The sequence below is a fragment of the Peromyscus maniculatus genome, chromosome 8 (genome assembly GCF_049852395.1).
Source record: "Peromyscus maniculatus bairdii isolate BWxNUB_F1_BW_parent chromosome 8, HU_Pman_BW_mat_3.1, whole genome shotgun sequence".
In the NCBI taxonomy this organism is placed as follows: Eukaryota; Metazoa; Chordata; class Mammalia; order Rodentia; family Cricetidae; genus Peromyscus; species Peromyscus maniculatus.
Genome location: NC_134859.1, coordinates 74115693 through 74130165, shown reverse-complemented (window position 1 = coordinate 74130165; position 14473 = coordinate 74115693). Strand labels below are relative to the sequence as shown.

The following is a 14473-nucleotide window of genomic DNA, read 5'->3' as shown; positions in this document are numbered from 1 at the left end:
GTCCTGATAGGTTATTTAGCATTCTGTGACAAAAATAATTTTGTTGATTGTGAAACAGAATCTTAATAAGATTAACTATAATCTCATTTTTAGGAAGTTGTATTAATTAAGACAATGAAGTGTAAACAAAAATATAACCCTCTAATGCAGTGGTTCTCAACCTTCCTAATGCTGCAACCCTTTAATAATTCCTCATGTTGTGGTGACCCCAATCATAAAATTATTTCGTTGCTACTTCATAACTGTAATTTTGCTACTGTTATGAATTGTATTGTAAATATCTGACATTCAACCTCCAAAACGGTCATGACCCACAGGCTGAGAACTACAGTTATAATCTAAACAATTGGAAATTGGGCTTGATTAGATCAAAGGGATAATCAATGCTGAATTTGAAACATAATAATTATAATTACTTCAAAATATTTGTGACCAAATAAATTATAACCAAAGTAGTAGCAACAACAAAACATATAGCCTAAAATAAAGGGGGGGGGGGAGGGACAGGACGGGGACAAGGGAGAGGATATGACACAGGATGGGATAGTAATATCACCACCACAGCAAGGACTAATCAGCCATACAGGCATATTCAAAAAATTACAAAATAATAAATAATAAAAAGACAGCAAGAAGCAGGAAGATTATGAATTCAGAGCCAGCCTGGGTTATGAAAGACTCTCTCAAAAAACCAAACCAAAACAAACAGAAAAGCACAACAGATTTATTGACGACAGGACTAGCAAGTTTGCCTTTGTCCTAACAAAGACTATGATAAAAATCACAGAATTTCAAAATAAACTTTAAAAACTATTCCTATCCCAAACAACACACCCCAGAATTAAGCAGCCCCAAAGACTACACAACTCAGTGAAGTCCTGTACATTTAGAAGAGGGATCCTGTGGAGCCTCGCGTTAAACTTTATACTTTCAGTATTGAACATATTTTGTGCACTTATCTTACCACTAAAACCAGAAATCTATGACAGACTTAGAACTTCAAAATTAGTTTATATCCTCTCATAACCCTTGATGTTTTCATTTGCAAGTTTTTATAATAAAGTTTAACATAAAAAAGAAATCTATTTCTTTTACAACATCAAAAGACATTGTATTCAGAAACAGATTTAATGAGATTTGCATATCAAAAACTGCCATCCATTACAGAAAGAAAATAAGAACAGCATGAATGGCAGTTTTGTGTTCAGACTGAGACAATATTCTTCAAGTAACACTTCCAAAATTAATCTACAGATTTAACACAATCTATATAAGAATGCCTTTTTTTATTGTTGTTGTTTAAAAAATCATTATCTAGCTGGCGGTGGTGGCGCACGCCTTTAATCCCAGCACTCGGGAGGCAGAGGCAGGTGGAATCTCTGTGAGTTTGAGGCCAACCTGGTCCACAAAGCGAGTTCCAGGAAAGGCGCAAAGCTACACAGAGAAACCCTTTCTCGAAAAACCACCCACACTCCACCCCCAAAAAAACCCACCCTCATTATCTAGAGTCTGGCGAGATGGAGCGGCTGATTCAGGCACTGTGGCCAACTCTGACAGCCTGAGCTCAACCCCTGGAACACACAACTGAGAGGAGAGAAACAACTCCTTTAAATTGTCCTCTGACCTCCACAAGCTCCTTCCTAAGTAAACGTACATCATAGTAACAGGTTCCTAAAACTTCTATGAAAATGTAAGGGATCTAGAATGACAAAAGCAATCTCCAACAGAAGACTGCCTCCATACCCACTGCCAGGGGTGACTCCAGAGCCTACCACTGATCCTCAGCTCTGGAGTCAGGACTAAGTGGGCATGGCTACTCTCCTCTGACAGCTCCAGGGCTTAGCATCAATGTAAATCTCTTTAAAAACTCTAATGCTGGGCTGGAGAGATGGCTCAGAGGTTAAGAACACTGGCTGTTCTTCCAGAGGTCCTGAGTTCAAGTCCCAGCACCCACATGGTGGCTCACAACCATCAGTAATGAGATCTGGCTCCCTCTTCTGGCTTGCAGGGATACACGCAAATAGAACACTGTATACATAATAAATAAATGAATCTTTAAAAAAAATTAAAGAGAAAAGAAAATAGTTAAAAAAAAAATTCTAATGCTACCTCAAAAACAAGGAAAAAGAAAAGACAGGAGCAAGTAAGCGGAGAGGGGCAGCGTTGCAGTGTGGCAGACCTGAAATCCTAGCACTGGGGGGCTGAGACAGAAGGAATGTCCTAACTTCAAGGGCAGCCTGAATGCACTGCAGTGAGCTCCAGGCCAGCCTGCTTTACAGAGTGAGAGCCAGGCTCAAACAAAGGTGGGTGGCTGGGGGATGAGCACAGGATCATGTTGTAGGCAGAACTAGGATATATGAGCCCCACAGTCAACACTGCTATGCCTCCCTCCCCACCGCCAGAAAAAAAAAAAAATGAACACACACAAGAAAACCCAAAAACAATTGGTACCAGCATATGGACAGATTATCTATCAAAATTGAGAATCCATAAGCATTTCACATTTATGCTCTAACTTTAACAAGGATGCCAAGACAATTCAATTGGCAACGTGAAAAGGTGTGGTTCTCCTTCTTCCTCGGGGATTGTAGGTCTGCAAGGAGGAGGGAGCTGAAGTGGGGAGCAGGATTGGGTTGGCTGTGGATACAATGGAGACAGCCCCCTGGGAGATAATTTCAGTGAATCAGTTCAACGTTATTCCAGACTATAGAAAATATATAAGATTAGAAAATATATTAGGGAGTCTGGGGACAAACCCTAATTTACATTAGGTGGCATGCTTTTATCATAAGGTTTCCTATGTGGCAGCAGGGTGCTATAGCAAAGCTCCTAGTACAAGTCTTAATTACCATAGGTGCAGCAGGCGGAAGGCTTCTAGTGGGAAACTGAGCCAAGGGTCACCCTAGAGATAAACCAGGCATCCAGACTTAGAGACAGCTTTCAGGTAAGGTCAGTCCTCCAGGCATAGAGACATTCTCCAGGTAAGGGCAAGTAAAGACCATCAAGTCTCACGAGGGAGGGAGTCCCTCATGTTACTGAGCTTTTGAGAGACCTGCCAAGCCATGATAGACTGAAACCTCTGGCCATCAAGGGCTCCCAACAAAGAGGGACAAGAGGAAGCATTACAGCCAACATGGAGAAGCTGAAATCACATGTCTGGCAGAAGCACAAAATTCTGCAGGTTTTGAAAATAGTATGACACTGTGGCAATTCCTCGAAAAGTTAAAGATGGTTTTTCCATTTATCCCAGCAAGTCCACTTCTAAGTGTGCACTCAAAATAAAGTATTATCTACATGATAACATAAAACATGTTCACAGTCACATCATTGATCATAGTTAAAAAGTGCAATTTAATGTGTTATATATCAACTATAGTGGATGAATAGCATGTGCAGTATATAACAAAATATCTTTGACCAGCAAAAAGAATGCATTATTATTAACTCATAATTTAACATGTATGAAGCTTGAAAATATATGGAAGATGGGGAGAAACACACATAAAAGACCTCATTTGGTCAGGCATTATGGTATATTGCTGTAGAATAAACCTCTTGTACACTGTAAAGATTTGTCACTCGAATTGTTTTAATAAAATGCTGATTGGCCAGTAGCTGGGCAGCACACACAGGCAGGGTGACAAAACTAAAAATGCTAGGGAGAGAAGGACGGAGTCAGGAGTCGCCAGCCAGATGCAGAGGAAGCAAGATGAGAATATCGTACTGAGAAAAGGTACCAAGCCATGTGGCTAAACATAGATAGAAATTATGGGTTAATTTAAGTAATGTAAGAGATCATTAGTAATAAGCTTGAGCTACCAGCCGAGTATTTATAATTAATATAAGTCTCTGTGTAGTAATTTGGGAAGCGGATGCTGGGAATTTGGGAAGCAGATGCTGGGTATTTGGGAGTTGCTGACGGAACAGAAACTTCAGCTTATATATGGCACTTAACATGGGGCCGAAATTTCCACATAAAATCTGACAATGCTTAAAATAGGATTCTAGACACACAAGAATGGAGTCAAGAAGCCGGGCGTTGGTGGCGCACGCCTTTAATCCCAGCACTCGGGAGGCAGAGCCAGGCGGATCTCTGTGAGTTCGAGGCCAGCCTGGGCTACCAAGTGAGCTCCAGGAAAGGCGCAAAGCTACGCAGAGAAACCCTGTCTCGAAAATCAAAAAAAAAAAAAAAAAAAAAAAAAAAAAAAAAAGAATGGAGTCAAGAATAGCTTCTGGGTAATTACTTTTCCTCAGTGGGTTCTGTTTGCTAATAGCAAGCAGAAGCATGGCTCCTTTAAGATGTGGCTTCCTAGTTCCTGCTGTCAGCATGGTCAGCTCTTTTGAGAGGTCTTGCTAAAAGCACTTGAATGGGGTTTGTGCGTGGCAAGCTTCATGCTACTTGGTAGTAGTGGTAAGAATAAAAAATAAATAAAACACAACCAAACAAACAAAAACCCTCTAAAGGGTTTACAGTGTTTTTAAAAATAAACATAGGCTTGGGAGAGTAAAGAGAAGCTATAGACAATCGTAAAAAATAAATATATAGTTTTGGGCTGGAGAGATGGCTCAATGGTTAAGAACACTGGCTGTTCTTCCAGAGGTCCCGAGTTCAATACCCAGCAACCACATGATGGTTTACAACCATCTGTGATAATATCTGGCGCCCTCTTCTGGCCTGCAGGTATACATGCAGGCAGAACACTGTATACATAATAAATAAGTAAATAAATCTTTAAAAATATATATATATAGTTTTAAAATAGTGAACCCTTAAAAAGGGAGTAAAGTAATATGAAAAAAAGCCACATAAAGATGGAAAATACACAGTCTGGATACTGTATGCTATTGTGCTGTCTTTGAATTGTTTGACTGTTGAGGAAGGAGCAACAGCTGCTAATAGACATTTGATTATAAATGTTACTGGATTAATCCAACCTATTTATTTTGAAAATGCCTTGACTTCAAAATTCAAGTCAAAAGATATGTTACACTGGAGAAGAGGTTATGCTTTTATTTCCACAGGAAATGAGAGCCCCCAATCAACAGGAAGTAATCTAGAGGACTATGCCCATATTCTCAAAAATAAATTACGAGTATTTGTCATAGTTTAGAGGGTTGGTTACAAGTTGTTATCGGTAATAGAAAAAAATACTGAACAAAGATTAGATTCAGGGATCTTGTTGTAAAAAGAAAATGGGGATATAGAAATGATAGGATTAAAGGGTAGATTATTGAATCTACTTTAATAAAAAATACAACTATTAATCTTACGTATTTTACATTGGTATGAATTTTGGTTTAATGATACAAATTTAAAGTTAATTTTGTTATACTGTATGTATATTTCTACTCTTGTTTAGGGTATTATGTTTATGCAGCTCATTTAAAAATGTAATATAATTAAGAAATACATATTAATAGTCTTCTATAATAGCAAACTTATACTAATGTTAGTTAGGTTTTCAAGGTCATACAGAGATATATTTCAGATAAACGGGCAATCTTCAAACACTTCAAAGATCTACAGAATATGGCATTTAAAATGTTTTAAGAACTTACACTTTTCTCGACAGTGAGACAAATCTGCTCCTGGCAGCACCAATTACTTCAAAGAGGATGATGGTTTTCTTTGTGACAAAAGCTAGCCGTGTGGGCAAAGAAACTGCCCCTGCCTCAATTGCTGACAGTTACTATCCAAACTGGACAAGTAGAACTTTGCCAAGACCAAGTGAGACAGTCCTTCAAAAATCCTGCTTCACAGGAAAGTCTGTCAGACATGCTAGGCCTGTAGGCCAGAGTTGGATGTCCCAACATTGCAGAGGAACTTTGAGTGACTGTCCAGGCAGCCTGATATCCCTGTCATTAGGTAACATTTTACCCTTCTGGGGTCTTTGATGGAGTTGAAGACTAGATAGATATAATTATAGTTTTCCTTAGTTATAATAGAAGGTAAGTTAGATACAAAACTAAACTCACCAAGATAAATAAGTATTTTCTCTAATTTTTTGCCAATGCAAATGGATTAGACAGTGTTACTGTACTTCTTACTTAATAACTTTTTGTTGTATATAATCTTACTATATTAAAGTTAAAAACCTTCCTTTTTAATTAGACAAAAAGGGGGAAATGCTGTGGAATAATCCTCCTGTAAACTGTAAAGATTTGTCACTTGAATTGGTTTAATAAAATGCTGACCAAGCAGGAAGTATAGGTGGAGCAACTAAACTAAGAATGCTTAGAAGAGGAAAGACAGAGTCAGGAGTCACCAGCCAAATGCAGAGGAAGCAACATGAGACTATCATACTAAGAAAAGATACCAAGTCATATGGCTAAATATAGATAAGAAGCATGGGTTAATTTAAGCAGTATAAGAGATCGTTAGTAATAAGCCTGAGCTATCAGCCTAGCATGTATAATTAATATAAGCCTCTGTGTGATAATTTGGGAAGAATATGTTGGGTATTTGGGAGTTTCAGGTGGGACAGAAACTTCCACTTACAGTATATAACTGTAATCCCTGGACTGGGTAAGCTGAGGCAGAAGGATGAGTCAGGAGTTTGAGGCCAGCCCGGGCTGCATAGCAAAAGTCTATCTTGAAAATGAATACAAAAGAAAATTACAACAAGATTCTATTTCTATGCTAACTGGGAAGGCTAGTTCAAAAAAGAAAGAAAAGAGAAAAAAACAGAAAATAATAAGTGCTGGTGAACATCTAGAGAATTGGAACCTGTACCCTGTTAAAAGTGGTGGTGGCACACACCTTTAATCCCAGCACTCGGGAGGCAGAGCCAGGTGGATCTTTGTGAGTTCCAGGCTAGCCTGGTCTACAGAGTGAGATCCAGGACAGGCACCAAAACTACACGGAGAAACCCTGTCTCGAAAAACAAAAAACAAAACAAGTGTGTGTGTGTGTGTGTGTGTGTGTGTGTGTGTGTGCGCGCGCTACAGAAAATGACATAGCATGTCCCCCCAAAACCTGGCCCCAAAATCTAAGGATAGAATAATCTAGCAATGCCACTGAGAGTTTTAAAAGGGGACTTGAAAAGAAAAATATGTATGTTTAGAGGTAAAAGATACAAACAATGCAATTGTCTAAAGGATGAATGAATAGATAAACAAAACGTGTTCTTTATATACAATACAGCACAATTCTGCCATTGGGAAAAAAGAAGTTCTGCAAGATGCCATCATATGGATGAACCTTGGAGATATACAAAATAAAGAAGCCAGTAAAAAAAACCCCAAGTGTCAAATGCTGCAACAATTCCAATCGTATGTGATACCTAAAAGAGATATTCAGAGGCAGAAAGCAGACAGCAACAATCCTCAGGCCCCAGGAGTAGAGAAATGAGGGATTGTCGATAAATGGACGCAGTTTTAAAGTGAGGAAAACCTCTTGGAGATGGATGGTTGTGAGGGACGCACAGCACAGCAATTCCAAAGTGCTAATGCTGCTCAACTGTAAGACTGAAACAGTAAATTTTAGTTTATGTACACTTTGCCAAAAATTTTATCACATATGCTTCCCCGACTAAAGGTTAAAAATGTCAAATTTTACATTATATATACTTTACCATGATTTAACATACCTTTTTCATAGCATGTATGACTTGGAAAATGAATACACATAGGCAGTGCCCAATACCAAACTCTCTCTCAGTTCACACAGCCCCTCACATTCTTCAGTTCACATACGACTTTTTAAAGAAAGCTTTGTTTTTTCATCTCATATATAACTGGTGTGCTCTTCCACACACTTTTGATACTTCTCAAAAGTATAAAGCATTGGTAGTAACACTTCTTTTTAGAATGCTTTCTTAAAATTTTTAAAAATAATTTATTTTTATTTTATGAACATTGATAGGTGTTTTGCTTGCATGTATGTCTGTATGAAGGTGTCAGATCCCCTGGAACAGGAGTTACAGACAGTTGTGAGCTGCCATGCAGGTGCTGGAAATTGAACCTGGGTCCTCTGGGAGTACAGCCAGTGCTCCTCACCACTGAGTCATCTCTCCAGCCCCAGTTTTCGAAATACATCCTCTAGTTTTTCACTTGTTTTAATGGTTCTTTTCAATTTCCATTGTCAGCCTCTCAATCCCTTTTCTTCACCAGACCTCTAAATGTCTGATTAGTGCCTCATTGCCAAGACTTCTCTTCTCCATTAAAATCACCAACACTGTTGGGTATGGTGGAGCACGCCTTTAAACCCAGCAGAGGCAGGAATGTTGGTTTTAAATAATAAGTGGCGCTGTTACCATGTGAGAAAGGTCACAAGGCACGACAAAACCCAGTATCAGAGCTTCATTGTGGAGGTGGGCAGAAGAGAGTGACCAGGCCTATGGAAGACACATGCAGAGGGGGGAGGAGGAGAGAGCAGAAGAGAGGGGAGGAGTCTGTGATGGACTTTTTAAGAATTCTCCCGCACATGTGCATGTGGGCTTATGGAGCTATGCCATGCATGCGCTAATTGCGTGACCACACTGTGTGCATTTGTGCAATCACGCAGCGCACTGATGACATAAGATGTAAGACCCCCTGCTTAGCTACTGAACTGCACATGTGCGGTCATATAGCTGGAGTGGCAGAATCCTTACATTCCAGACGTTTTGATTATTAAAAAAAAGGTGGGTGAACAGAAATAGGGACGTCGTTTCTCCCAAAAAAAACTGCTTCCAACTGACTTGGTGGATGTCGGTTGACTCTTGGGGGGGTAGGAAAGGGGGCTTCTGAGGTAGACAGGTGTCCTGGACCTGTCCATCACCCCTCTCGGCCTGGGACTCTGGCACACAGCTCACACCATCCTTACCCTCGGGATCTCCTGCTCCATCTTCCTGAAGTGCTAGGATTAGGGTCACCTACACACACTAGCACACGTGGCTATGACCTACTGCTGCTGCTCAGTGAATGACAGCACTCTCACTAAGTTGCTTAGGCCAAAAAATATCCTCCGTTTCTGTCTTTCAACTATGCAGCCTTTTATAACTAAAATTGTGACAAAGAACTGAATCCTATTGGCCTAAGACATGTATAGTATGCAACAGAGTAACTTTTCTTTTTGCATCCACAACAGTACTGGTCACATACTCAGGATGGGAAACTCAGTCCAAGAGGGCTGCCAGGCTCTGAGCAAGTCCACCTACTGAGGGCTTTAGCTCCAGATTATACTATTAAATTCACACCAGCTACTCCAGTGGTTAGTATTAGATCTTCCTCCACAATGCAGCTTTCTGAACAAATAAACAGCTCAAACTCCTTACTGAAGTCTTATCAGATCTCGAGTTAATCCCTGTTACCTGACTTCATCTCTCAGTCTGCCCTGCCTTATTCACCACACCCACTCAAGCGGGTCTCCCTTCAACCCTTCAAAGTGAGTCTTGTGCCAGTGAATTTGCATTTCTGTCCTCTTTATACAGAACACTGCTTCCCCAAGGCATTTGAAGGGTTCAGCTCAAATATGTTCTTTATAGAGACTTTCTCTGACTAGCCCCCCAAAAATAAGACATTCTTAATCTACTGTTTCATAGTAGTAAGTATTCATTAAAATTATTTTCACACCTTACTGTCTGACTCTTATCATTATAATACAGGATCTACAAGGATAATGAAGTGTCCTTTAATGCTAAGCATTGACTTAGCAATCAAAAATCCTTAGTTCCGAGTTCTTGGATAATCTTTTTGTACACCGTGAAGATGTGCCTCTGCCAAGGCACCTTCTAATTGGTTTATTAAAGAACTGAGGGGTTGGGGATTTAGCTTAGTGGTAGAGCAGGCCCTGGGTTCAGTCCTTAGCTCCAGAAAAAAAAAAAAAAAAAAAAAAAAATAGAGCTGAATGGCCAATAGCTAGGCAGGGAGGATAGGTAGGACTTCCAAGGAGAGAGCAACACTAGAGGTGGATTCACAGGCCGGACACGGAGGAAGTAGGATGCACGGTACTGAGGAGAGGTAATGAGCCAAGTAGAGAATGTAGACTAATAGAAATGGGTTAATTTAAGTTATAAGAGCTAATTGGGAACAAGCCTAAGCTAAGGCCAAGCTTTCATACTTAATAATAAGTCTCCGTGTCAGTATTTGGGAGCTAGTAGCACAAAAAAGTCCAACTACAGTTCCATCATATAAAAGAAAATATTAGATTAGATTAGAAAGGTAGCTCAGCTGGTAAAGACACCATTTTAAAGATGGACGACATGAGTTCAACCCTGGGATCCACACGTGGAAGGAGAGAACTGACTCCACAAAGTTATCCTCTTACCTCCTGAAGTGCACCATGTTGTACTCTCTCTCTATCTCTCTCTCATACATACACACACACACACACACACACACACACACACACACACACCAATTCCTTAAAAAAGAAAACTGTCACTCAATTTTGGATGGGGAGAAAAAGGCTATTTTAACTCCTAAGAAGGGTGGCAGAGATGGCTCAGTGGTTAAGAGCGCTTACTACTTTTGCAGAGGACCTGGGTTCAAGTCCTAGCACCCATACAGTTGCTCACAACAATCTAAAAATCCAGGTCCAGGGGATTCAAGACACTCTTTCTGGCCTCTGTGGGCACCAGGCATATACATGTTACACAGGCACACCTGCTGGCAAAATATCCATACAAAAAAATATATCATTTTAATTTAAATCTGTAGAACAGAGACATTGATAGATTGTTAAGTGAAAACAACCAGTCATGTGATTTCACAAAGCACAGGGGAGAAATGACACTATAGGAACTTCTTCACTTACGGTTGCGTATGTAACAGCCAGCGACTGATGACTTTGCTAGGAGCTCCATTCCCAAATCCTGTAATCTACCAGAATTTTCAGGTCCACAGGTAGCCAGAGCAGCCTGGTCAGCACAAAAAAGGTTTGTCTGTATGTCTCCAGAAGCAACACCAGTGCCTTTTATATCAGACAGTGTGCTCTTCACATCACTCTTCATACACCGAACTTCTGCCATTTGAGTTTTGAGTCTTTTCAACATCTTTAGGTCAGAAGGTACTCGCCACATTGCCTGCTGCTTCCTTTGCTCTTTATCTTTTCGAGAATATGATGCTTCAAAAGAAAGCAAGTGAAAAACCATGTTCATATCAATTTTAATATTCATGACCTCATTTGTTCCCACAAATTTAATGTGTCAAATGCAATAAAGTGTTTTATGGTATCACCAAAGAACAGGCATCAAGCCGGGCGGTGGTGGCGCACGCCTTTAATCCCAGCACTCGGGAGGCAGAGCCAGGCGGATCTCTGTGAGTTTGAGGCCAACCTGGACTACCAAGTGAGTTCCAGGAAAGGCGCAAAGCTACACAGAGAAACCCTGTCTCGAAAAACAAAAACAAAACAAAACAAAACAAACAAACAAAAAAAAAGAACAGGCATCGAGACTAGGAGATGGCTTACATCAGGAATTCTCAATCTTCCTAATGCTGTGAGACCCTTTAATACAGTTTCTCATGGTGTAGTGACCCCAACCATAAAATCATTTCATTGCTACTTCATAACTGTAATTTTGCTGCTGTTATAAATTTTAATGTAAATATCTGATACACAGGATATCTGATACATGTGGGTCACACAACCCACAGGTTAGATGCAAGACTTTGCTGTTTCCTTTCATTACCTGCCCCATGTCCTTCTTGCTGTTATCCTTATTTTAGCCGACTGGATTTAAAACTCAGGTTGCTTCACTATTAATTTTCCATAGAAAACTAAACATTCCAGAACAGAGATGTTACTGTTAATACAGTCTGTATCCTCTCCAATGACATACAATATTTAAAAAAAAAAACATTATTTTACCTATCTATTAGATCTATTTATAAATCAAACTGTAAAATTGTTCCTCTTAAAGCTTTCTCAATTATGTTTATTACAGAGCCAGACTTGACCTGCTTCATTTGGACTTTGTACATACCACCAATTATCATTTAAGCCCATGGTTCTCAACCTGTGGGTTGTGACCCTCTAGAGGGTCGCATATCAGATATGCTGCAAATCAGATATTTACACTATGATACATAACAGCAGCAAAGTTACAGTTATGAAGCTACAACAAAATTATTTTATGGTTGGAGGTCACCCTAACATGAGGAACTGTATTAAAGGGTTGCAGCATTAGGAAGGTAGAAAGCCACTGATTTAAGTGAACCTCCACACAAAGTGTATTTGAACCACAAATGAAAAGCAACTTCTAGAACCTAGTTGAAGATAATCTTTCAAACCAAGGGGCAAGACTTGCAGAAAGTATGCTTTAAGAAAAAGAGGAAGTGGCCGGGCGGCGGTGGCGCACGCCTTTAATCCCAGCACTCGGGAGGCAGAGCCAGGTGGATCTCTGTGGGTTCGAGGCCAGCCTGGGCTACCAAGTGAGCTCCAGGAAAGGCGCAAAGCTACACAGAGAAACCCTGTCTCGAAAAACCAAAAAAAAAAAAAAAAGAAAAAGAGGAACTGATTCTGGCTGTCACCTCCAGACCACTGCAGTGGCTCAGGCTTTGTTTTCTATACAAAGGTTCTATGATTTTGTTCAGGAAGTGAGCTCTGCGGCTTTGAGGTATCACCAAAATCCCTGTCTATACCACTGGTTGGATACAATACTACAATTTAGAAAGGTAAGGGAGAGGTCAGTCTGTGTTGTTACATACTAAGGATGTTGTAGAAAGCATTCATTCCAACAAAAATGCTGCTTCTCCAACCCTAGGAATGGGAGGCTGGGGGTAAACCTGGGTGCACAAGTGGGCACACTAGACAAGCACATCACCACTGAGCTAACAGCCCTAACTGGTTTTAAACTGTGACATTAATGGGAAATCACTGTCTGTAAAAACAGCTCTATCTCAGATTCAAAGAGCCTAGACTGGACTATACAAATCTCTGTCTTACTACAAAGCCTATTTTTCTTTTAACTATCTTTGGCATATAATACTGTGCATTAATATACATTTTCTCAGGTTTTGATGTTCATTTGTGTGTGGGTGGGTGGGGTGTCTTACACTAGGTATCTTATGGTTGGCGTGGAACTCAGCATATAGACCAGGCTGGGCTTGAACTCAGACTCATTGCCTCACAACTGCTAGAATAAAAGATGTATGTTACCATGACCAGCCCTTGTTTGATTTCTTGAAATGGGTCACACAATAAAAGTCCAGGCTGGCCTTGAAAGCACTATGTAGATTAGGTTAACCTTAAACTCAGAGCAATCCTCATGATTCAGTCTTTATTATGCTGAGGTAACAGGTATGCGCCACCACGGCAGTGATATGCATTTTTCATTTAATGAATAATTAAACAGACTTTTTTCCATGTTCAACTTAGACACATTTCCCCTTGAAAGGCAAGTCTGAAAAACTGAATCCATCCACAAAGAAGACAACTGTACTTCTCTGTATGGATCAAACTATCAGCTGGGCATAATTAGAAATTTCTTTAGTTCTCTGCAGTGTTAGGGATCACAAACTGGGATTTGTGTGTGCTGGGTGATTACTATCCTCTGAGCTACACACCCTAGCCTAAACCATTTAAAAGGCATTTAAAATTCGTTTTTGACATAACTCTTGAGCAATGACAGGGGAAATGAAGGGGGAGAACTATAGGTACAGCTCACCTAGCATGACAAGATTCTGAGTTCAATCCCAAGTGCAAGAGCACTCGTGCACATAGGCACACACACACACACACACACACACACACGCACACGCACACGCACAGGGTGGTAGATTGGTTAGAGAAACATACTGTGTTCCAATACTCAGATGAGACACACAGATAGAAACTCGACAGTTCTTCCAGAGAACCAAAGGAAAAAAAAAAAATGACATTATGATTTTACCTGTGGGCTGCAAAAGTGAAGTAGACGGACGAGGCTGTAAGCCCCACAGATTTTCCATACTGCTCCGGTCCTTAAGATCCAATAAATGTATTAAGATTAAAGGATCAATGTCTAATAAGCTACTGGTAGCGGCAGAGCATAAATGGGCTCTTCTTGACATTCTGCTGCTGGCACCCACATAGCTGTGGCTACTACCTACAAAAGAAATAGAGAAAACATACTATATGTATCTGTCCATGTTTTAGTAAATCCCAACTAATGGTCGAGGACCTGTCTGCACATCTGTGTCTTAGACTGTGTTCATAATAAAAAGCACAGAGGAACCATACTGCCATACAAATGAACATCACAACAATCACTAAGACTCAAGAGTAATCATCAACCTCATCTGAAGCACCCAGCAACCACATGGTGGCTCACAACCATATACAGTGATATCTGGTGCCCTCTTCTGGCCTGCAGGCATACATGCAGGCAGAACACTGTATACACAATAAATAAATGAACCTAAAAAAAAAGATACACAACTCAGTGCAGGACAGGATCGAGGCAAGTAAAAGTTTTCATTCCCATGAGAAAGTAAAAGAATTCTCATCTTTCCATATGCTTAATGTTTAGTTCTGCCAGTTTTAAAATAGTAACCATATCAAGTTTGGTGA

The 14473-nt window shown here is 40.1% G+C and overlaps 1 protein-coding gene across 10 annotated transcripts in view; it reads right to left on the bottom strand.

The window, feature by feature from the left end:
* Trim37 (tripartite motif containing 37) overlaps positions 1 to 14473 on the bottom strand; it is a 136512-nt gene that overhangs the window by 49605 nt on the left and 72434 nt on the right. For all 10 annotated transcript variants that reach the window (XM_006983207.4, XM_042282543.2, XM_042282550.2 and 7 more), the window contains exons 18-19: positions 13815 to 14009; positions 10739 to 11047 (exon numbers count right to left, since the gene is read on the bottom strand). In XM_006983207.4, coding sequence (XP_006983269.1) covers positions 10739 to 11047; positions 13815 to 14009 — 504 coding nt within the window. The remainder of the gene's footprint in view (positions 1 to 10738; positions 11048 to 13814; positions 14010 to 14473) is intronic.